Source organism: Cladophialophora carrionii (assembly GCF_000365165.1).
Source record: "Cladophialophora carrionii CBS 160.54 unplaced genomic scaffold supercont1.4, whole genome shotgun sequence".
Taxonomy (NCBI): Eukaryota; Fungi; Ascomycota; class Eurotiomycetes; order Chaetothyriales; family Herpotrichiellaceae; genus Cladophialophora; species Cladophialophora carrionii.
Window position 1 is genome coordinate 2,669,788 of NW_008481829.1, and position 21,511 is coordinate 2,691,298.

Here is a 21,511-nt window from a genome sequence, read left to right on the forward strand (position 1 = left end):
GTTCGTTTGAACCAAGGTAAGCACCGCTCTCGCAACCACTGTCAAATCCATGGCTGACAGAAATCAACCGCAGCCGGACCCACGGCAACACCCTCGACCTGCCTCCCAGTTGCAGTCCCACTTGTACAATCAGTATCGCGACCCTGATCAGGATCTCTTCTGGCCAGAGCCTGTTGACCAAGTGGCTCTCGAAGCCGCTGCTCAGATCGAGCCCGAGTCGCAATTTCAACCGAGCCCCTCGACGCCTCGACAAGATGTGGTCAAGAGACGGCCCGTCAAGCCCATAATCTCCCACAGCCCACCTCCACCGATCGACACAGGCAACAAACCCATTCTCTCACCTATCATCCCATCGCCACTGCGCATCCGCCGACTCAAAGGACCCTCACCCCACCCGCCCCCTACTACGATGCGATCGGTGCGCCTTCTGATCGCTTCACTGGGCAACCCGCCGCCATACCACTCCACACGCCACTCCGTGGGGCACATCGTCCTGAAACACGTCGCCAGTCAATTGGGTCTCCCCTCACTTACGAAATCGAAGCTCCTCGGTTCTGGTCTAGTCAGCTCCGGACTCGATGTCGGCCTACCACAATACACGCTCTGGCAGAGTGCAAGCATGATGAACATCTCCGGTCAAGGGACTCTAAAAGCATGGAAAGCATTCACAAACTTGCATCCTGCGTCGGAAGACGTGGTTACGGCGTTAGTCATCCTTCATGACGAACTCGAGTCCTCTCTCGGGGCGATCAAATTGCGCCGCGGCGAATCGTCGCCCAAGGGTCATAACGGGATCAAATCCGTACAATCATCCCTCAAGTCTGCTGGTTTGCTGTCCACCCTGGGAGAGAGGTTTATCAAGATCGGAGTCGGCATTGGGAGACCTGTGTCCCGGGAGAAAGATGATGTTAGTGCCTGGGTTTTAGGGCAGTTGACGGCCGCGGAGAAGGCCAAGATCGAGGGCACGACCGAAAGTTTGGCCGCCGTGCTGAAAAGTGAGATTGTCAGGTTGGAGAGGTCATAAAGGACAGCAGTCATTTGCCGGAATGGTAACCGCGGATGATTGAGAAGTGTCGGGAAGGGCGAATGGGTTTCTACATGGCCAGGGTTGCGGTTGCCTTTCGTCCGAGTTAAGACAGAGACACGGTCCTGGTTTGTTGGTGCGTGGTATACTTCCGGAGATCGGGCGGATTTGGCTTTGGCTTTGGCATGGCTTTGGCATGGCTTTTGATTTCGACGTTGACGCTGACATTGACATTGAAATTTTTGGTTCAGATACCCCATATAGCATGGCGAGGCGTTTGTGATGGACATCGGATGTGCTCAGTCATCAGACTTACAGTTTAGAACGGATGGAAAGGAACAGGAAACGGGGGAATTAAAACCAATATTAGTTTCGAATCCGACATCAAATTCGAATCTCTACATCCAGACTCGTACTTGTACTCATTCCTTGTAATCACACTGGTACAGTACAGGAACGTATCAGAGCAGGAGACAACAGCACCATTCTGTGAGCTCATCTACTAGGTAAGCACTACAGTCTACCCTTAAAGGTCGTCTCATGAAACACTCCTTGAATCTAATACAAGTTGCAAGTGGTGGCTCTCCCTTTCACATACAACAGAGAACTTACTGACCCGTTTAAAATGCATCTACATAATGAACAACAGTAGCTGATGGACTGACTATATTGGCCCAGTAAAGTTGCGAGGGACCACATAGCATGTTTCAATAGACGATCTTAAGGGTGGACCTTGGTGTTGTACCCAGCCTGAAGGCCACAACCCAAAGGCCGCAGCCCACATTCCAAGAGTAGAGTATCTACTCGCCCCTTCAGGGAGTCAGCTCTCAGTTCCCATGCTCATGCACAGCAACAGGAACACGCACTCAGCTCAGCTCAACTCAACTCAGCCCAGCTCAGTTCAGTTCGGGCACTTTACGCACGACGTCGATGTTGCCGAGTACAGTGCGTAGTTGATTACTCTCCTGTTTCTTCTTCTCTTCCTCTTCCTTTCTGCTTCTCCTCCTTCTGCTCCTCCTCCTAAACCGAGCGTATGGACCAGACAGTGCCACTACCGGGAATACATCAGTAGCGCCAACTACAGTAATGCATAGTGTGCTCGGCGGCGAACGCTCTCTTTGACCCATCAGAAAGTTATTGCATACCTAGGTAGTATGTAGTAACCTGTTTCCCTCTTCATACACCATTGTCACAGGCGCTGAGGAATATCTCCCATACGTTCTTGTACCGGCTGTGTACACAAGTAGAGCGCCGCCCCCGGGCGGGGGTAACTAATTACAAGATGTGTTTGGCTAGACGACTTCAGGGAAACACTGTTAGTACTGTATTGCATTGGATTGGATTGGACTGTCCCGCACTGCACGCCTTTGCACTCGAAAGGGGATACTGTCAACTGGGCAGCTCGTGTTCTGACTGGATCATACTCTACTGTGTACCGACGATGGTAAGTGGCGGTGGTACCTACTGTAAGTGGGTAAATCGGCCCTGTGCTGCGCTCAGCAGTTCAATCCAGTCCCAGCGCGGCATTTGATGCAGTTCGGTGTATGAAGACTGCGTCCGTAGAAGTCAGATACTGTGCACTGTGCGCTGTGCACTCGCGGTACTGCAGCTCCCAAGCTGAGGCTGATCACAATGAGGCTGCTGAGGCTGAAAATCAGGACAATAAGGAAAAGTCCGAGGTGGGTGGCGAAATATGCGAGGCGTCTCGCGTGCTCACGCTCACGCTCACACTCGGCCGCGCCACCTCATGGACTACTGATGAAGCTCATGTTCATGCTCGTGCTCATGCTCGTGTTCATGCTCACGTTCAAGTTGATGTCATTCACGGTCCGTGCATAACTAATCAATTCCAACCCTCGTATTTCGGCTCGACTCGACTCGACTCACTCAGCCTCTTGCGTGCGCGTGTGCCGGCGTGATGCGAAGTCAGTGGCATTGGCGGTGGCAATGCAGTGTCATGGTCAGTGATGCGATTTCCCAGATTCCCCGTCAGAGATCATATGGGTACGCGAGTACGCAGTATGGGGCATGGAGTACGGAGTGAGGTGATTATGAAGCAACTACTCCGTACGGACTACATATATCCTCTATGTCTTGCATGAAACCGTTCAGCTGAGCTGTATCTCTTGGGGCCGACACATCCAAAGTGCCCGTCGGTGGCCAAGTGCTACGGTACTGTACTAACTATGTATGGCGCGTCGCATCGCATCGCATCCTTGAGGGACGTCATATCATGTACCTCGTAAGCTCAGCCAGCCACCCGAAGAGAAGTGAACCTCAATCCCAAGCGGACGGTAAGAACTGTTCGTGCTCCTCCTGCTGCGTACTGTATAGTCACCATCTAGCGCCTTCAGATCCGTCCGCCTGTATCCTGAAACCGTGGGAGAGATGAGAAAAAAGGTCGAGTTGGATTGGGTCAGGGCCAGTCGTCCCGTGCTTGCAGATCGAGCGAGTGTGTGGACACCGCATCGCATCTCATTACTCCAGCGCCGCACAAGGTAAATGCTTGGTTTGATTTGATTGTTCCATGGCGCTCGGAGTGATGAGCAAGCGCACTGATGCGTTGGCGTTGGCGTTGCGCTGCCGAGGAAGCTCGGATACCGAACGGTGCAAGTGTACGGACGTGGCAAGCCGTGTCAGATGGAAACGGTGCTCAGCTGAAAGAGATATCGATCCAGGTCCGGATATGTTCCAGGCAGGCGGTGATGTTGTCTGACGTGATCGATCGTCGGAGTAGGCGGTGATGGATGAATGGTCGGACCGTCTTTGGGTTGCTCGGGATATGTATGTAGTTGGCTTGACGTCTGCTGTTTGTATCCATCCATGCTCATGCTCATGATCAAGCGTGCGACCCACTGTTTTGCTGGCCCTTGCCTCTATTGCCGCAGCAAGGCATCAGTGGTGCGTGAATGATGGCTTGTGGCAGCGCGGAGATGAGCCCTGCGTCGAGGCTGGCATCATCTGGCCTGGTGTGCTCTGGTGGGCGTCTCTCGTCTTCTTGGGACTCGGTCTCTGCGGTCCCATGGGCTTGAGGATCCCAGCAACATCGTAATGGCCGCGACCCATGTTGTCGATTAGTGCTTGTCTTGTCTGTAGATTCCTAGAAGCAACGTTCCCGCTGGAGTTGTCTCTGGGCAGGATATCGAATGTGAAAGACAGATATGGCGCCCTGGGCAATGGAGGACCTTTATATGCAGGTCCCGATGGGAGCGGTGACACCGTCACGAAGCTGGCCGGCATATACGAAGCACCGGGGGTGATGCAAAAGTGTCAAGGCATGTCAACGGATGGACCCAGTCAGGCACCGAGTACGTCCAACCCTTGCCAGGAAACGTAGTCGACCCAGAATGGATTTTGGCCAGGTAGATCATTTTCTTCCGTGCTGCCGCTGTTCTGTGTCAGCTGTCAAAGATGCGGTGACTGTGTGGCGTTTCGGTACCGTCGACCCAGCCAACGGCCAGAGCGACGAATTACCAGGCCTGTCCGGCGTGTGCCTAGGCTGACTTTCTCCTGCAAGATGCCATGCAAGGCCCTTTCAGGGCATCCACCGCGTCAGGCACCGAACCGAAAACTCGGTGTCGCCTTAGGCCTGGGGGATGGTGTGGTTGTCCAGCATTAAACGGGGAAGTCGGTCACGGAGCTCGCCTTTGCACCACTGTACCTCGTACGCCTGCGCCCACCCTCTGCCTCCGGATCAATCGCAAGCGGCGAGCGCACGACGGACATCAGTGTTGTGCACAGGTCGTTTGCTTACACGCTGGGAGCAGAGAAAGGGACAGGAAACCCCCGAGTGAGGTCCAAAGGGGCGGTGAGGAGGCTGACATTGCGCGTGGGACTCGGCCGCAGCAAGCTGGGGCCGCAAATGCACATTCCCTCTTCCCGCGCGCTGGTCTGCAGGACTGCAGCTAATCTAGGAGTCTCGCAGGGCAAATTCGCGATTGGCGGGCACGTACTAGCCACCTCGCTTGGGCGAGAGTTGCGCCATCTTCCGCCTAGGCCTTAGGGACACGAGGGTGATCAATCATCGATGGCGTCGGGGTACGAGTCGGTGACGAGAAGCTCCATCCAACGAGAATATGAAGAGTGACACCGGCGCGTCGGAAGCATGTGAGCAGGCCCGTCGGACCTTCGTTCTCTTTCCTGGGGTTCCTGCATAGAGCCAGGGAAGTTGCCGTGGGCAATATGGAGCAAGAATGTTACGACTCTGGGGTCGGGGATGGAAGAAAGGAGGCTCGGAGACAGCAAACATATGACAGCGAACACGGTGGAAAAGATCGCCTACGCCTAGCTCTTCTCTGGCTTAGGACGGCTTCTCGAATGTATCCAATGTCATGGGACAGACAGCGGCCGGAGAAGGCTCCAACTCTCTGCAGTAGGGCGACTCTCTGTCCGGCGCTCAGTCCACTTCCTGCGGGCTTGACTGTCCGCATTTAGAGTCTCGCAAGGCCTCTCAGTGAGAGATCGACGGGCAGACACTCATAACTCTACTGGGGGCTCACATGTCAACGCCTCCCTCGACCTTGACACCTTGAATCTCGCCCTTTTTGAACTTGGTGGCCATGTCCTCGAACGTGCACCACTCGACGCCTTCGTGCTGATTGATCCATTCGATGAGCCGCTCATGCAGGAGCACGATTTGGGGCTTACCACTGACTTGCGGGTGGATGCTGATTGGAAACACAAAATGCTCGTACTCGCGGTAGCAGAAGTCGAATTGCTCCTGCCAAAACCTTTCAATGTGGTGTGGATCGATGAAGCCAGAAGACCCCGGCCCTCGCTGTGGCTGGAACGCAGGCCAATCGTCGACGTGCCAGTTTGCTGGGATCTCGACGAGCGATGACGGCCGCAGTGATGACATGGGAGTCATCCAGTCACCGGCCGACAGATTCTTGTAGTCCGTCTCCTTCCACTGCTGCGGCGGATAAGGTAGATAGTACAGCTGCGAGTCGTGATGCATGAAGGAGTGGTCATACTCGATTCCGTGCTCCTCCAATAGGTTGACCGTGCTAGGCGATGGGGTCCACGCCGGTGCGGTGAAGCCTCGAGGTTTCTTACCCGTAAAGTCCGTGATGACCTGGATGGATTTCTGCAGCACATCCCGCTCTTGCTGTGCCGAGAGCTGGGAGATGAATTCGTGCGTGTAGCCATGGAGTCCGCTGGGGCCGGATGCATGATATCAGCAGCTCATTACGTAGATCAGATGCACGGAGCGGTGACCAACATTTCGTGTCCAGCATCTCGTACCTTGGCCATCTGTTTCGGGAACGACTCGATCGAATGGCCCGGAATGAACCACGTCGCTTTGATGCTGTATTTGTCGAAGAGCTTCAGTAATCGGTCTGTCCCTACAGTAGCACCAAAGACACCGCGGGAAATGTTTGTCACGTCCGCCTTTTGGCCCGTCTGCGTGTTGATCCAGCCGCTGACGGCGTCGACATCAATGCCGTATCCGACCAAGACTTTCTTCACCATGGTTGCGAGGGCTGTGGCAGAAATCGGGATGTTGGTCAAGGAGGGATCGAGGACGAAGCGCTGAAGACACCGAGAAGCCTACCTGTCACTATATACCGAGGACACGTCCATGTGAGGGGATCAACCATTTGCTATCGTAGCTGTTGCATTGATAGACGGAGATGGTCGACGCGACTTGGAGAGGCCGAGATGAAGTCTCCAAATCAAAATTTGAGCTGTCAGACGGAAAGTTGCACTATTTCTAGTGACAAGAAACGCGCTGTCAGACACAGACTTCTGCTTTCAACCCTTCTCACCTCTGCAACAGCCGCAGTTTCACTCCGCGAGCTGCTAACTGAGGCCGCCGACGACATGTAGCAGATGCCACGTCTCTCCCCAGCCTTGATCCGCCAGGCCAGCTCGGAAAACCCGCTCCTGACACAGCTCTTGCAAGTATGTCGCGACCTCCCGTCTGCTCGCAACGAGCTGCGGTGGCTCCAAGAACACGCCTACGAAGCCGTCAACGCGAAGAGATACGCCAGTCAAGGACCGCCTGTGCCTTATGCAGATCAGGGAGTCGGAACTCCCCAAGAGATGGGGTGGCCTGATACGGAGGGGGTAAAACGAGGTCGAACCGAAGCTGAACACAGCCATGTCCCGAAAGAGTCGATTAAGCAAGGCTTGGGTAGGGTCCGCAAGCCCAAGGTTCTCTGGAGAAAGGTTGAATCCCGTCGTCTGATCAAATCATACCAGGCCCAAATGGGATACCAAATCAGACTCAGGCAGTCCGGCGTCACAATCGACACAAATACAGCCTCCAAAGTTCAAGCACACGACGGACGAGCGGGCGGAGAGATGTCTGGCCGCATGAAGGCTGCGATTCCAGACCAGAGAAATAGCAGTTCGGAAACCACACACCAAAAGCGGGCACACGATCCTACGGAAAAGAAGCGACCCAGGACTGTAAAAGTATCCCGCCCACAGTCCGCCGCAATCAGGTCACGGTCTCCTGACGGGAAGCGCGAACTGGGACTCCACGCCAAAACTGGGGAGGTGGTGCCAAGTACCCAGGCCGTCGGCAACGCTCAGGCTCGGGCTCAGAAGCTCCTGGCCCACAACGTCGACAGGAGATCGAAGGGAGTGCCTCTCCAATACATTATGGGAAACCAACCATTCGGAACTCTCGACATTCTGTGCCAGCGTGGCGTGTTGATACCCAGACCCGAGACTGAGACCTATACTGAAGAGGCGGCGAAGCTGCTGTTGGCGGCACTTGCTGCCACCCAGCCGACGGATGGACCTTGGTGGCAGGAGCCCCGCAAGATTCGCATCTTGGATCTCTGTACCGGGACCGGCTGCATTGCGCTATTGCTGCATTCCATCCTCAAGCCAATTGATCCAACCAAGCCTAGTCTGCCGCCTGGACTTGATCTCGAGATAGTCGGTATCGACGACAAACCTCAGGCCGTCGAATTGGCCCGCAAGAATCTCCACCACAATATCTCTCAGAAGCTTCTCCGTCCCGATGCAATCCACTCTGTGTCGTTCCGCCAGGCAGATGTTCTGGTTTTGGGAAGTAAACTGTACAAAGACAGGGACTCAGACGACCAACTGCGCAAGGTCGTGAATGCTGCCGCAGCCGGGATGGCGGACGAGGACATCAGCCGTCCTTCCCTCTCAAGCGCGCCCTGGGACATGGTCATCGCGAACCCTCCCTACATTGCAGCCAAGGACTACGAGCTGGGCGGAAAGACCGAGCCGAGCGTGCGCAACCACGAACCCAGAGAGGCGCTCGTGCCTCTGGCTTGTGGATCCATCAAATCCTCGGCGATCCTGCAGGCCGACCTGTTCTACCAACCACTCCGTCGCATTGCTGAGGCGGCGGGTGCGCAACTTCTGGTCATGGAGGTCGGTGATTCCAGCCAAGCAGCTCGGGTCGGTAGCATGGTCGTGAGTAAGGTCTCGACCGACCATTCAAGATCAAGTGACGATCCCACCAGCGAATTCTCGTGGGGCGACGGCGACGGCATCCGACTCGAAGCATGGAGAGATGACTTGGCCGTGCGAGTCTTACCCACGGAAACACTCTCCACCATTGAACCAGACCTCGCTCGAGATCCAGACTCAGAAGTCTCCGACCGTGCCATCGTGGTGTGGTCCGGAGAGCTGGCCAGCTGGCGTTGTCGCAATCTTCCAGCGTCCAATCGTCCCAATTCGCCGTCAGAAGCGGTCCGAGCAAAGTTGAGGAGCGCGAGGGAAGAAGCGGCTAAATCCCGGAAGGCCATGTGGATTGACTTGAAAGCCCATGGTAGAGCACTAAGGGACTCCGCGACCTCGCCGCCCTCTGTTCTCGACCAGCCAGGAATTTCTAGCCCAGGTCTGGCAGAAACGACAGCAGGAAGCACAGGGATTGCCGGTGCAATTAAACCGCAGCCGGAAAAAGGCACTCGGGGCTATTGAGCCGAGGGAAGATATCATTAGAAAATCGGCCGAGCCTACAGGAAGGTCGGTGAAATGATGGAAAGGGGCTATTGGGTCTGGAGATAAAGACGACAGGTGCTTCACGAATACTTATCGACGAACAGGTACATATACATACCGGTCTGCGTGTCCAGACGTTCCAGGGTATCCTGAACGAGGTAATTGGGAAGTCGAATACCATGAAATGTACTATATCAGCGACAGGCGAGGCACAATATGCTGTGGTAGAATGGGGTGAAAGGCCTACATCGTGGGTACCACCTACCATATCGTATATTGTTCTGATCTCATGCTCTCGCTCACACAAGTCACGCTGCGAAACATTTTGTATTCCTGTATGTGTGTAGACCTCGTCCTGCCTCGCCCGGGCTTCGATTCGCGCAGAAGTCGATTTTCGCGCGGCATGATGTCGTGTCCGCAATCCCACTCGCTAACCACCAACTCCGGAATTGGTTGCAGAAACAACTGCTGAGGTATCTTCGGTAGTGACTGTGCCGCCCCGATAAGTCAGATTCCGCTTCGGTGAATGTCAAACGCCTCCGCACGCCACCGCCATGCCATATCTCGTGTCCGTGATCAAACCATTCTGTCGACTAAAGCCGCATTTCGCTCAAAAACTTCCGACCCACGTATAATCGCTCAGATGACCGCCCAAGTTCACAATGCAAAAAGCCGCTGGTAGGGACTCTGTGTCAAAGGATTTCCCCTCTTCGCATAGACTCGGGTCTAGTTGCCCCCAGGCTTTCTCGCATAAACCACGTTCATCCGATGAATGGCGTGAACCTTTGGATTCCGTATCTCGGCCCTGACATTCGCGCACAGCACCCTAACCTCGTCGGCCGTCCATCCCAGCACACTAGTCAGCAGCCGTAATGTCCAATTCTCCAATCCTGTTTCGATATGTGCTCTGCACCATGAGCCCAGCTCTTTCAAGGCCGGATCTTTTGGCCAGGGCCCGATCGGCCACTTATATCTTTGCTCGGTTACGGACTCAAACCCAGCACGGCTCATATGTCCTCTCATCGATTCAAGTACCTGCAACTCGCGGTTGAGTTTGGCGTGGCATTCCGGGCCGACGGCGTTCCACACAACGATCCCACCAGCTGGCGGGATAGTGTTATCGTCGGAGGTGAATTGTGCAGAGTACTCTGCCTGCTCGAGCCAGCCACCAGGTTTCAAGCATCGCATGCACTGTTGGTACAAGGTGGGCCAGTCGTCGATGGTGCCGTGCAAGCCACGGATATGGATCAGGTCGAAAGTGTTTGGCTCGAATGTCCATTCGGATTCCATGTCGTCAATCTCGAAGCGTACATTCGGGGGCACCCAGGTAGGCTGGATGGGGGAGAGGTCGGTGCCGGTGACAATGGCGGAGGGGTACATGTCGGCGACCTCTATGGCCCAAAGTCCGCTTCCGGTGCCGAGGTCAAGGATTTCTGACGGGTCGGGGCCGATGGGCGCAAGGAAGAGGCGGTTTTGGAGTGTTTTGAGGTAGAGGTTATGGCCGATGTCATGGTGTTGGATCGCTTCTTCGTCATTGGCGCCCCTACCATCGCGAGGTCAGTCTTCTTGTAGCCCGACGGACAAGGTCTGGACAAGCGTACCAGTATTTCCCATCTTTGAAGGCGTGGTATGTCCGGCCATTTTCAATGCGATAGTCTCTTATCCACGACGATATCGAAGTTGTTTCCGTCGAGCTGAACAGCACAGCGTCAGAGAGAGTCAGCAACAGCACTCGAACTCGGAACTCACGCATCATCACCATATGCCGAATCGTCGTCAGCAATGCCCTGTCATAGCGTCTGCAGTCAGGAATAATTCCGGTGGGGAACATGCAATGATCACTCTCGCATTCTGGCTTACAGGATCGGCAGTGATTCGACTGGAGCGCTCGCTTTGACTGTCGTCGACATCCTCCCCTTCTGGACACATGGCGAGCTTCAGGAGCTCCTGAGGAGCACAATGGCTTGCCGCCCGCCGGAGTATATGTAATGTCGTGGAAGGGGGGTGGTGGTATGACGAGGCCGAAGCCAACGGCCGATACAACGAGGGACCACTCGCGTAGAGGCCGGATAGCAACCTTGCAAATTGGCTGCTCTCAGGCGGAAAGTACCTAAAGCAAGGGCCCGGCAACTAACGCTCTGGCCGTTGGCCGAGACCAGGATTGCGATATAATTCGTGCTTACTTCATGCCAAAGCACCCGAGGTAGTCGTAGAGAGACCGGTGATTGTTGGGGGGTGATCGGGCCGAACCGTTTTCTATCATAGGTAAACAATGGCGGTCAGCACGTTGGGCTTCGCAGCAGAGTTGCCTTGTTCAAGGGACGGTAAAGAAGGATGGACGGTGGCTGGACAGGGGCGAGCATTTGAATCAGATCATGCTGGGAGTCCGCAGCGTCGACCTTGGGGAGCTTGCGGGGCACCGTGTTGGATACAAACGAGACCGAGTCCGTCCTCTGCAAACTTCCACGATCCTGGCCAGAGAATGGTGGAAGCATCTTTGCGAAGTCGCTAGTGTTTAAAGCTGTCAAGTTTCTAGACTCGCGGCCCCCGATTAGGTCTTGGAAGGTGTCTAGTCGATGCTGAACGCGCACCCATTCGTCCTGCGAGTGGTGCCCACAAGCCCGCTAGGTGGGCGATGGCTTCCAGGGCGCGGGACAGCCTCACAAGCGTGAACAGCCACATTGGGGTCTCGGCACGTGTTGCGACGTGTCAAAATCTCGGAGGACACAGGAACCGTCGAGGCTAGAGAATTTTTCGAGTGTCTCAAGACGCTTGTGGTCCGTTAATCGGTCGATTCAAGTGAGCAGTCCACTCCCTGAAGCCCGTTGTTCCGTGGTGGAGAGGAAAGCTAGCCCCGCGAGCGGATCTCTAGCCTTGCTTGAACGACGAATTGCAACGGCGGAGGCTTTTCTCCCCTCCCACTTTTACGCCAAGACGAACCGAGCTCCTTCGACAGCTTTGCCCATCATTTCGTGCGCGACCGCCAGACTGGGGAAGGCGTGAAAGTAGTGGGGGAGCCCTTCGTAATGGTCGAGCCTGCTTCTGACACCGCTTTGTCTGAGTCGGAGGTCCAACACCTTCCCATCATCTCGGAAACAGTCCTTCTCTGCTGTGACAATGTAGCAAGGAGGAAACTTTGAGAGATCGTCGGCGAGCCCAATGAGGTGGCGCGGGCTATCAAAGTCAATGTCGAAATGAGCTGGGCAATGCCACGTCAGTCAATGTTGTGTCAGTAATTGAGGGGATGCCTACACCAGATGAATTTGGCGAGCTCGAGCCCGAAGACTGGAGTTCCCGCGTGTCCGTTCTCTTCCCAAGCTGTGTACATGTGCTTGTACTCGCCATCATACTTCCAGGACAGGGTTACAGCAAAGAGCAGGACACAGCCGGTGATGGAGGTATAGTCTCCTTCAGACATGAAGCGGTATGCTACCTGACCGGCGAGCATGGCCCCGGCAGAGCCGCCGGACACGACAGTCTTTGTAGGATCATCACCCAGCTCCTCGGCCTTGTTGCGGCACTGGCTGGTCTCAGTGGGGAACAGTAACTTGAAGCGGGAGCAGGCCTACCCAAGGAACTGCTTTGCTAGCAAGATCAATGATATCGTCGAGATTGACGGTGGGTACCTTGGGATAATTCACGCTGATAACCAGACAGGGCACCTTCGCTGCGAAGATGCGACAGTGAGCATCCTCAGTGTCAAGATTGCCGGCAATGTATCCCCCTCCTGGAAAATAGATCATAAGCGGCAGCGGTTTGTCAGAGGCAGGCTTGTATATCCGAACATCGAGCTCTCCAGTCTGGCTGTCTGTCTTTTCGTCGCCTGTTGATTGCATCAATGGGCGTCGAGCGGGAGGGTAGGAGAGTGTGAATGTGCCATCTTGAACCAAACGTACAAACTTTCAGCTCTTCCGGCAGCTGAGGCCATTGTTTTGCAAACGCAGAAAAGACAGCATCATAGGTAGGAACATCGACACTCCAATCGCCCGTCATGACATATCGCCCACCAGATGCATCTTCGAGCTGTCATATGGTCAGTGAATTGACCAAGCCCAGCAATGGCGGGGTCAGTGGTAGCGGGGCCCCTGTTCTTTTGTAGAGACCTACTGCCAGCCATTCTGGTCGGTAGCCTTCACGAGGCCAGCTCTTTTTAGGTTCTGTCGTCATGACATGCAGAAATGTGAGATAGGACAAGGCGGTGGAAATCGACAACTGTTCTTGATGAGAAGACGGAAACTTGAGTGGTTAATGTGGCTGAATGCTTTATGGTGCAGCGCAGTAGCTGCATGCAACGGCGGAGTCCTCGATTGGATGGGGCCGTCACACTGCATGAAGGTTCTTTGATGACAGAAGTACGAGTATCCAATTGAGAGACCAAGACGGCACATGAAAGATCAAGGGAAAGAAGAATCAGGAGAAGAGAATGGAGCCATGGCACCAATAGGCTGTCTTATCCCAGGCAGGCACGATTCAGAAACCCTGCACTTGTACCACAGACGCTCCTTTAGCGAGCAACAACTCTGGAAGCCGATCGGAGCAGATTCATTTACTGATCAAAGTTGCGATAGAGGTAAGAACTCAATGGGACGCCAGGATACCGACAACCGCTCCGGGAAGAGACCCAGGTACCTACGGAGTATTGCGAGCCCCAACGAGGGGTATTGTACGGAGTATAGGTAGAGGTACCTATGCAGTCGGTGGAGCACCCCAAGCGACGAGTCTTTTGCGAGCTCAAGCTCTCGGGGCTCTGCGTCGCATTCTACGGCGTGCGAAGCGGCACTCTGTGCAGTCTACCTCGGTTCATCTATAGATCACCTTTGGATCATTGTTGGTTCATCTCTATGGCTTGCAGTGCTCCTTCCGCTGGGACTCTTCTACCAGCAACAGAATGGCCAGCGACACTACGACCGCATCTGCTCCCTCGATAACTTCTTCTCCTCCTCCTCCTTCCTCCTCCTCGGGATCGTCTCCAATGGAGTACCCCTTCGCGACCTCCCCAGACATCCTCCGCACGCATCAGAAAGACGCATACATCACCGGCACCATCTCAACACAGGCATCGACCATTCTCCGGGCCTTGTTGGGTGCTCGATTCGCCCATAAATACTCAGACGCCACGAACCATGTATCCGAGCTCCTTTACCTCTGCATCACCACGCTCCTGGGCAACCGAACACTGGGCGAAGAATACTGCGACGTGATCCAGATCGAGGACGACACATCACGACTCGCAGGCCTGGGAAGGAGAGTCGGCTACATTGCAAGCGTGGTCTTCGCGCCCTGGATTCTCGGGAAGTCCCTACCGGCACTAAGGAGAAGACTGCGCTCCAAACTCGAGTGGAATATCGAACACGCAAAGCAGAGACGGAAACGGCCGACTCGGGCGCTCAAAGCGCAGGAATACATCCTCAAACACCTCGACACATTGACATCCCTGCAACCCGTTTATGCGCTAAGTCTAGCGACATTCTACTTCACAGGCGCGTACTACCACATCTCCAAACGCCTGTTCGGCCTCCGTTACGTGTTCACCAAGCAGATCAAACCGGACGAACAACGCGTGGGATACGAGGTCCTGGGCGTGTTGCTTGTATTACAGATGGCGGCTCAATCCGCGCTGCATGTCCGGGAGACATACCTCGAAACAACAGCGTCCACGACAAGCGGGGGAGAGACGAAGGAGGAAGCCTCCAGCTCCGCGATGGTAGGTCCGGGCATTGAGATGCAGCTGGCCGGACCGCTCGAGACAGGCGCCACCCCTAACCAACTGCTCTCCTCGGTTCCCGTACCGCATTTTCTCCCACCCGGCCTCAGCGCCAATACATCCACACCCGTCCTCGATTCGCCGCGGTATCACCTCGACGACGACGAAACCATCGCGTGGATCCCCGCCGGTCAGCAGCGCAAATGCACGCTCTGCCTGGAACCTTTCCGCGATCCGAGTGTGACGACGTGTGGACATGTCTTTTGCTGGACGTGCGTGCAGGATTGGGTCAAGGAGAAGGCCGAGTGCCCGTTGTGCAGGCAGAGTGTGTTGAGCCAGAAGGTCCTGCCGTTGAGAGGGTAGAACAATCTGTCGCCAGGTGTGCCCGCAATGATGAATGATATTACGTGATACCACCCCCCCTCCGAAAGCTCTCGAGTGATATTCTACCGTGCGCCGTTTATGTACCATCACAAAGGGGGAGACTAGTATGCGTCTGTATTCGGATGCCCTCTCAGAAGGGAGCCCTTACTCCGTACTACTACCCCTTGTCACCGCATAGCGCGGTCTCTGAAACAACCACCCCCCCCTCTACGCCAGCGCGACACCGCCTTGTTTCTTCTCGACGCGAGGCGAATCCACCTCGTCCTCGCCCTCGTCGCTGATCAAGCCTTCCAACTCGAACTCCTCCGCGTCGCGAACCTGCTGGCTCGCGGTGCTGCGATGTTTGGGCAACCTCGCGCTCCCGTTCGCGGAGCCGTTGATCCCACCATTGGGGAGACCCGACATTTTATATCCATGGCCGGTTGAGCCGCTGGGCCCGGCGACGCTGAGGTGCCTGCTGCCCCTACTACCCCCCTGGGAGCCTCTACCGCCCGCGGCGCGCAGGCCGTTGCTCTCGTCGTCGGGCCAGGCGTGGCTGGCGTAGACGTACAGGAGGATGTTGACGAAGAGGTAGAGCAGGAACGCCACGCTGTAGAGGATGAGGATGTAGCTGACGTGGGTGACGTCGGCCTCGGAGAGGAGGCGCATTTGTTCCTCCGTGGCGCCCATGAAGAGGAAGCCCGAGGCGTAAAGCAGCTGGGAAGTGCGTGGTTGGGTTAGTCAGTGTTGCGGGAAACAAGCAGCAGGTACAGAGTGTGTTGGGGGGAAGGAACCACTTACGAAGGGAGGCAGATGCTGCCAGCTGTTGACCTCGCCTGTGCCGCGGCTGTCCTTGAGGAGGAAGCTGATCTCGATGATGCGCGCCGCACCCGCCGCCATCAGCGTATACCCGAAGACGGTGTGCACCATGGTGCTCAGAGGCAGGTCCTGCGGGTGGGCGCTCATGGCCCAGCCCGTCATGAGAATGACCAAGCCAGGGAGGATATTGCGCTTGGGACGCCCGTTCCGACTGCGGGACAGCCACACGCCCAAAAGGCCGGCGCACCACCAGACTATCCCCATGCTTGTATGCTGCAGGTCGTTCTTGACCCAGGGGTGGCCCCAGCGGTGTTCGGTGAAGGTGTTGACGCAGCCCCACGCCGCAATGACACAGCTGTCGAAAAACTCCTGGCTCCGGCCCGTGGTACGCAGCCACGCCTGTCCGACGAGCAGTAGCAGCGTCATGATGATGCCGTAGGCGATGAACGCGCTGCCCATGATGAAGTGCGCGAGACACTGGCCCAGGTGGTCGCCGCGGCAGTAGCCCATGGCGACGATCCCGCCGAAGAGCATCTGTGTCCACGCCACGATGGGCATCGTCTTGCCCAACCAGCCGTGGACAATGACGACTCCTCGGCGGCCTCCTCGCCCGGCTTTCCCGCCAAACACGCGGCCAATCCACCCTTTCTTTTCCTCCAGGTGTAGTTTCAGACCTACGCCGAGACCGACCTGCACGATGAGCATGAGGACCAGACTATTGGCAAAACTGGCGTGGATGTTCGGGTGTCGGAATTGTCGTCCCTTATGCATGTGTCCCAGGAAGTATGCCACCGTGGCAACCACCGTGCCGACGATCTGCAAGGGAACGTGCCATCGACTCTTGATTATGCCGAGAACCATGCCGTAGGGGAAGATCATCCCGAAGGCCAGGATCATGAGCAAGATGTGCATCCATAGCCGCGAGTCTAGCGGATCTGGTGAGACGGCTTCGCCCTCGGGGATTTTATCTGTATGGCCACCGTGCGCTGAGGCAGGCGTGCTTAGGAGAAGAAGAGGGCCGGTGTACAGCAGGAGAGTTGCTTTTCGACCGAGTCGTAGGGGGCGTGGCGTGTCCATCGCGGCAGCGGCGGCGACGGCTTTGCGGCGCAGGCAGGACCGGCGAGATTGACCGAGATATTGAATGGGCACGCGTTGCCAGCTATCGGCGGTGACACATGATATAGGCTCCGGGATAGAGGAAAGGGGAGGGTGGTCTGACAGATTCAGTCGAGAGGTAATAAGTGACGGTGCACTGGATCTAATTAATGTACACTCGCATTCGGATCGTTGCAACTCGCATCCCACCGAGACTCCCGGTCGATCCTTTTCACGTGTCCCCACTTCGTATTTCTCACCCAGGTGCCTCAGTAAAAGTGCAGCGCAAACGACAAACAGAGAGAAATCTGAGGCGAAAGTGAGGTGTACACTAACTTGTTACTAGATCATTGCTACCATTTCATATTCAAGCCATAAATTCATCACGCTGGCTGACCACTGGCTTCTGTCTGGAGCTTCCAAAATCATCTGTCATGTACCTTCGCACGACCCTTCTTCTTGACCATGAAGTGTTTCACGTCGAACTTGTTCTTGGATCCAGGCTCGTGGACCTTCCACACCTTGTGCCGCGCAGGAAGCGCATGCTGTAAACATATCCCTCGTCGAGCAGGCCTTTTTGTCGAGGCTACATCTTCTGGTAGGGGCACACATCTCTTCCACCGGGGTGATTGCTCTCCACTCGTATCTGGTGCTGCTTCGGTAGAACTCGCCCGGGAAGAGCTGCCCGAGACAGCATGGCCGTTTTCTGATCTGGTGCCAGGATCCTCTGCACACGTTCGCATCACCAATCCTGGTATTGATCGCGAAGAGATGCGCCAACAATGCAACAATCACAACCAGAAGATGCAGGCCACAGATCATGAAACCATTACTACATTCCGAAAGAACTGCCCATTATCGCCTAGTGAAAGGAGCCGGGTATATCGTTGGGCTTGTCTTTGTCCTCGTCGCTCGGCGTCACTGGTATGGAATGAAAGGTAGAGTCGTTGGCTTCCCGGGTTGATGTGGGCGTAATGACGTGTCCTCCTTCGTGCCTCTGTTCAGCATCTCCGTTCAAGTCGATTTTATCGAAACCATCGATAGGGGGTTGTGTCTCTAAGTTAGGCGATGCGACTCGCCCAGGGTTTCGTGGTGGCAACGCTGGTGGTACTCGTCTGGGAACCTCAACCACCTTCGCACGTGCCATGACTGGCACTGCTGTAGACACCTCAACATCTGAATCCACGTCTGAGAAGGATTCGTCTCGTTCGTGGTGTGGCTCGTCTACAAGTTGGCTGTGTTTCCTTGAATGATGACCCTCAAGACCACGCAAGGAGTCTCGGTGGGGACTGTTCTCCTGGCTCTTGGTGTCGTCGTCATCGGTCTGCGTCCCTCGGGTAACGCTGGCCAGACTGTGTGTGCTGTCTCTCCACGTCCGGCTCCTGATCGAGCCGTCCACACTTCTTCGAGAAAAATGTGTATACACCGGGCTGGTTGGGGACGGTCTGAATTCGAATGTCTCGGCAGGCGGCCTTTGATGCGTTCCAGCCTCTCTGATGTTTAAGCCTTCAGCTTCCAGAGCCTTCACGCCGTACGGATCTGGATCATCCTCCGAAGGTATCCCAAAGGTAGGCCCGCCTATTACCAATCAGTTTACTGTCAGTGAGACGTTACACGTGATTTACCTTGCTGGATAATGTCCATGTCACTCGGAGCGGGGGCGTCAGGGAGCAAGCTGTCGTCCACATCCTCGCCCTGAGCAGCTCTCAGCGTATCTATAAGGACCTGATACTGCTCGACCGGGGGATGTCGAAGCTTGCCGTTCAGGATGTCTGTCACGCTGACCTGCTCACCGTAGAATCTCGCGTTTTCGTCAGTCCTTTCAATGACCAGATTTCCTTCCAGCGCAACGCCGGCATAAAGCCCCCGACTCTTCACATACGACCATATAGGAGCTTGACGTTTTGTTAGTTCCGTGTCGAGGGCGCCGCCGATACCGACCGGGCCAGCAGCCACCCCGACTTCAGTTCCCAAAGTAGTCCTCCATTTGGTGAAAGCACCTAGTGCTTCATATGTGTTGATGACCAGGACGGTGTCATAGATGTCGACTCCTGCGAGGAATCCAAACGATATGTTCTGGGTCTGGATACCACTAGGAGCGCTCCATTCCCGAGTCTCGGGGTGTCGTCCGACAAGCACGCCGGCGCCACCAGAGCCACCAAACAGCCAGCCGGTTCGCATCGTTGTAAATATGGCCAAGCCGACTGCGTTCTTGATAACGCTCGCTGGGATCTTCTTCATCACTCTTTGCTTGCCCTGCGGAACACCGACAGCTGTCGCATTCCGTGTCTCCACCTTCTTGAGCTCTTTCTCCTCTATCTGGTCATAGAAGCCATCTTTGCAGAAGCCACGCAGGATTCGAGCAGCTTTTTCGGATTCCTTGTCCATTGTTGTGGGCCAAAATGCCTCCGAGCCGACCTTGTTCGATAGACGATTCACCGGGGCTCCCAGCTTGTCAACAACCTTGTAGGCTTTGTTAAAGCCCGGCAGGAGTGCCTTGTTGTAGACCGTACTGGAGCCGCTCTTGGTCTTGTCCCATAATGTCGAAGTGCCCGAGGATGTCTTGGTGGAAGTCGTCGTCGTCGTGGATTGTAACGCTGGCCCCTCCGTGGGTTGCGCCATGTTGGAAGCCGGGTCAGATTCTAGGAGCTGACTCGGCAGGGGAGTCCAACTGTTCGCTGGTACCGGCGCCGGCTACAGTGAGTCTGGATAGGAGGGGTCAGCACTCTTGTTTCTTGCGGGCGCAGGCCGTAGCCACATTAGCAAGGCGGATTGTGGTGATATGGCCGCAAAAGACGTGGGCGTCGAGAAAGTATTTAGGCAGGCTGTTCAGCCAGTGGCCCGGTTGCAGCCGGAGAACAGAGAAGGCACGCATTGGAGATCTACGTACTCTGTACAGGCACCAACGTCATTGGCCTTAGGCGCTGAGAGGCATATCTTAGTCAGGACATCGGGGTCACTGCTGAGTCAATCCAGACTCACCTCACGTGGCACCTAGCGACTCTAGCGTGGCACCCAGCCATGAGCTTGGGCGGCTTAGGCTTCGCTGTGCTCCGCCGGAGGGGCATGTCTTGCCTCTGGGTCTCACAGGTCTTTGGACGGAGTACGGAGTACTGACAAGCAGGCTGGCAGCATGTGCACCTCGGTTGTCTGGAGCCTAGAGATAACCAGTTCGACTAAGTAATCACATGTGATGGGTCAAAGGTGCCAATGAAATATATCCCAGGTCGACTTCTACCGGCTGTCCATCTCCGGAATACAACATCTACGAAAACCTTGCAAGACAGAATCAACCAGCAGGCAATTATCGACCTGTTTAAAGCTGCGAAGAAGCATGCCGCCCATTCCACCTCTGTTCGTGCTTCCAGTTCCTCCGACCTTGAGCGCGAGCTCGTCTGCTCCAGGCGGACAGGGGAGCTTCATATGCACCCAGGCTGCTCAGCAGGTCTATCTTCTTTCATTCTCTTGTCCCCCAGACAACCGTCTTGTCCCAGCTTTTAATCAGACGTTTCTCCTCGCATTGGATATTATCGAGCACCGACTTCCGCGTGGTGTGGTCATCACGACCTCATCCATAAGCAAGTTCTACTCCAATGGCCTCGACTTCGAAAATGCCATCAAGGATCCAACCTTCTTCCCAAACAGTCTCTACCCACTATGGCGGCGACTCATAACTGTGAGTACCACTATTCCCCAGATGAGTGGTTGTGGTAATGGTACAGAATACTTACAGCACCATAGTATCCGATGCCGACCATCGCCCTGATAAATGGCCATGCCTTTGCAGGAGGCCTTATGACCGCAATGATGCACGACTACCGCATCATGAATCCTCACAAGGGTTTCTTGTGCCTGAACGAGCTTGATTTTGGTGCAGCTCTTCAACCTGCCATGGCGAGCGTGTTTCGAGTCAAGCTTAGTATGACGACATTCCGAAACATGGTCCTTGAGAGCAAGAGGTTCCCAGCTTTGGAAGCTTTGAAAGAAGGCATCATTGACGGTGTTGGAGGTGTCGATGAAACGCTCAAGTTCATTGCGGAGATGAAATTGACTCAGAAGGCGCAGGGAAGGTCGTACGGACAGATCAAGGAAGAGTTGTACCGCGAAGTCGTCAAGGACTTGGACGAAGCGGCTGAGACTCGCGGGAAACTGGCTGCCAGGGATCTGGACCGGAGTCGTCGTGATCTCGAGGCAAGAAAGAGGGTCGACGACTATCAGGCAGTCGTCCAGCGAGCAAAACTGTAATGGTCGCTCTGCAACAGGCGTCTTCCTCGACTTAGACTTGACGCTGGTTGGGTTGTGATCGAGACTCGGCTCACGTTCACCACGGAAAGTCTCCGCTCTCATCATACTGCCGCCCTATCAGATGAACAAAGCCGCGAGGATTATGGCATCTTATCATAGACTCCAGTTTCGGGATACGTGTCCTGGTACCTTGCCTTGGTGGCAATCGGCGGATGATCGGACTCCGGACTCGTGGAATTCTCACAACTTGTGCTGATGCCTCTGATCCCAGGCCGCAGTGAGAGGAACTGGGTTGACTGGGTTCAGGACGGTATACGAATACGTATGGG

General features: G+C 55.3%; 9 protein-coding genes across 9 annotated transcripts; 4 read left to right on the forward strand and 5 right to left on the reverse strand.

The window, feature by feature from the left end:
- Positions 1 to 49: 49 nt before the first annotated feature.
- Positions 50 to 1,024, forward strand: G647_05618 (uncharacterized protein; the record flags this gene model as incomplete). The annotated part of the gene is made up of 1 exon (XM_008729945.1): positions 50 to 1,024. One exon carries the CDS (start codon positions 50 to 52, stop codon positions 1,022 to 1,024), a length of 975 nt encoding a protein of 324 aa, XP_008728167.1.
- Positions 1,025 to 5,519: 4,495 nt separating this feature from the next.
- On the reverse strand, positions 5,520 to 6,496 carry G647_05619 (uncharacterized protein; the record flags this gene model as incomplete). The annotated part of the gene is made up of 2 exons (XM_008729946.1): positions 5,520 to 6,180; positions 6,246 to 6,496. 2 exons carry the CDS (start codon positions 6,494 to 6,496, stop codon positions 5,520 to 5,522), a joined length of 912 nt encoding a protein of 303 aa, XP_008728168.1.
- A 360-nt stretch (positions 6,497 to 6,856) lies between these two features.
- Positions 6,857 to 8,935, forward strand: G647_05620 (uncharacterized protein; the record flags this gene model as incomplete). The annotated part of the gene is made up of 1 exon (XM_008729947.1): positions 6,857 to 8,935. The coding sequence occupies one exon, from the start codon at positions 6,857 to 6,859 to the stop codon at positions 8,933 to 8,935; it is 2,079 nt and encodes a 692-aa protein (XP_008728169.1).
- A 747-nt stretch (positions 8,936 to 9,682) lies between these two features.
- Positions 9,683 to 10,885, reverse strand: G647_05621 (uncharacterized protein; the record flags this gene model as incomplete). The annotated part of the gene is made up of 4 exons (XM_008729948.1): positions 9,683 to 10,499; positions 10,558 to 10,650; positions 10,706 to 10,743; positions 10,817 to 10,885. 4 exons carry the CDS (start codon positions 10,883 to 10,885, stop codon positions 9,683 to 9,685), a joined length of 1,017 nt encoding a protein of 338 aa, XP_008728170.1.
- Positions 10,886 to 11,880: 995 nt separating this feature from the next.
- On the reverse strand, positions 11,881 to 12,949 carry G647_05622 (uncharacterized protein; the record flags this gene model as incomplete). The annotated part of the gene is made up of 4 exons (XM_008729949.1): positions 11,881 to 12,155; positions 12,209 to 12,476; positions 12,526 to 12,779; positions 12,853 to 12,949. The coding sequence occupies 4 exons, from the start codon at positions 12,947 to 12,949 to the stop codon at positions 11,881 to 11,883; spliced, it is 894 nt and encodes a 297-aa protein (XP_008728171.1).
- Positions 12,950 to 13,844: 895 nt separating this feature from the next.
- Positions 13,845 to 15,023, forward strand: G647_05623 (uncharacterized protein; the record flags this gene model as incomplete). The annotated part of the gene is made up of 1 exon (XM_008729950.1): positions 13,845 to 15,023. The coding sequence occupies one exon, from the start codon at positions 13,845 to 13,847 to the stop codon at positions 15,021 to 15,023; it is 1,179 nt and encodes a 392-aa protein (XP_008728172.1).
- A 228-nt stretch (positions 15,024 to 15,251) lies between these two features.
- Positions 15,252 to 16,919, reverse strand: G647_05624 (uncharacterized protein; the record flags this gene model as incomplete). The annotated part of the gene is made up of 2 exons (XM_008729951.1): positions 15,252 to 15,740; positions 15,825 to 16,919. 2 exons carry the CDS (start codon positions 16,917 to 16,919, stop codon positions 15,252 to 15,254), a joined length of 1,584 nt encoding a protein of 527 aa, XP_008728173.1.
- An 880-nt stretch (positions 16,920 to 17,799) lies between these two features.
- Positions 17,800 to 19,559, reverse strand: G647_05625 (uncharacterized protein; the record flags this gene model as incomplete). Its single annotated transcript, XM_008729952.1, has 2 exons — positions 17,800 to 18,515; positions 18,563 to 19,559. The coding sequence occupies 2 exons, from the start codon at positions 19,557 to 19,559 to the stop codon at positions 17,800 to 17,802; spliced, it is 1,713 nt and encodes a 570-aa protein (XP_008728174.1).
- Positions 19,560 to 20,271: 712 nt separating this feature from the next.
- Positions 20,272 to 21,182, forward strand: G647_05626 (uncharacterized protein; the record flags this gene model as incomplete). The annotated part of the gene is made up of 2 exons (XM_008729953.1): positions 20,272 to 20,613; positions 20,679 to 21,182. 2 exons carry the CDS (start codon positions 20,272 to 20,274, stop codon positions 21,180 to 21,182), a joined length of 846 nt encoding a protein of 281 aa, XP_008728175.1.
- Positions 21,183 to 21,511: the final 329 nt, after the last annotated feature.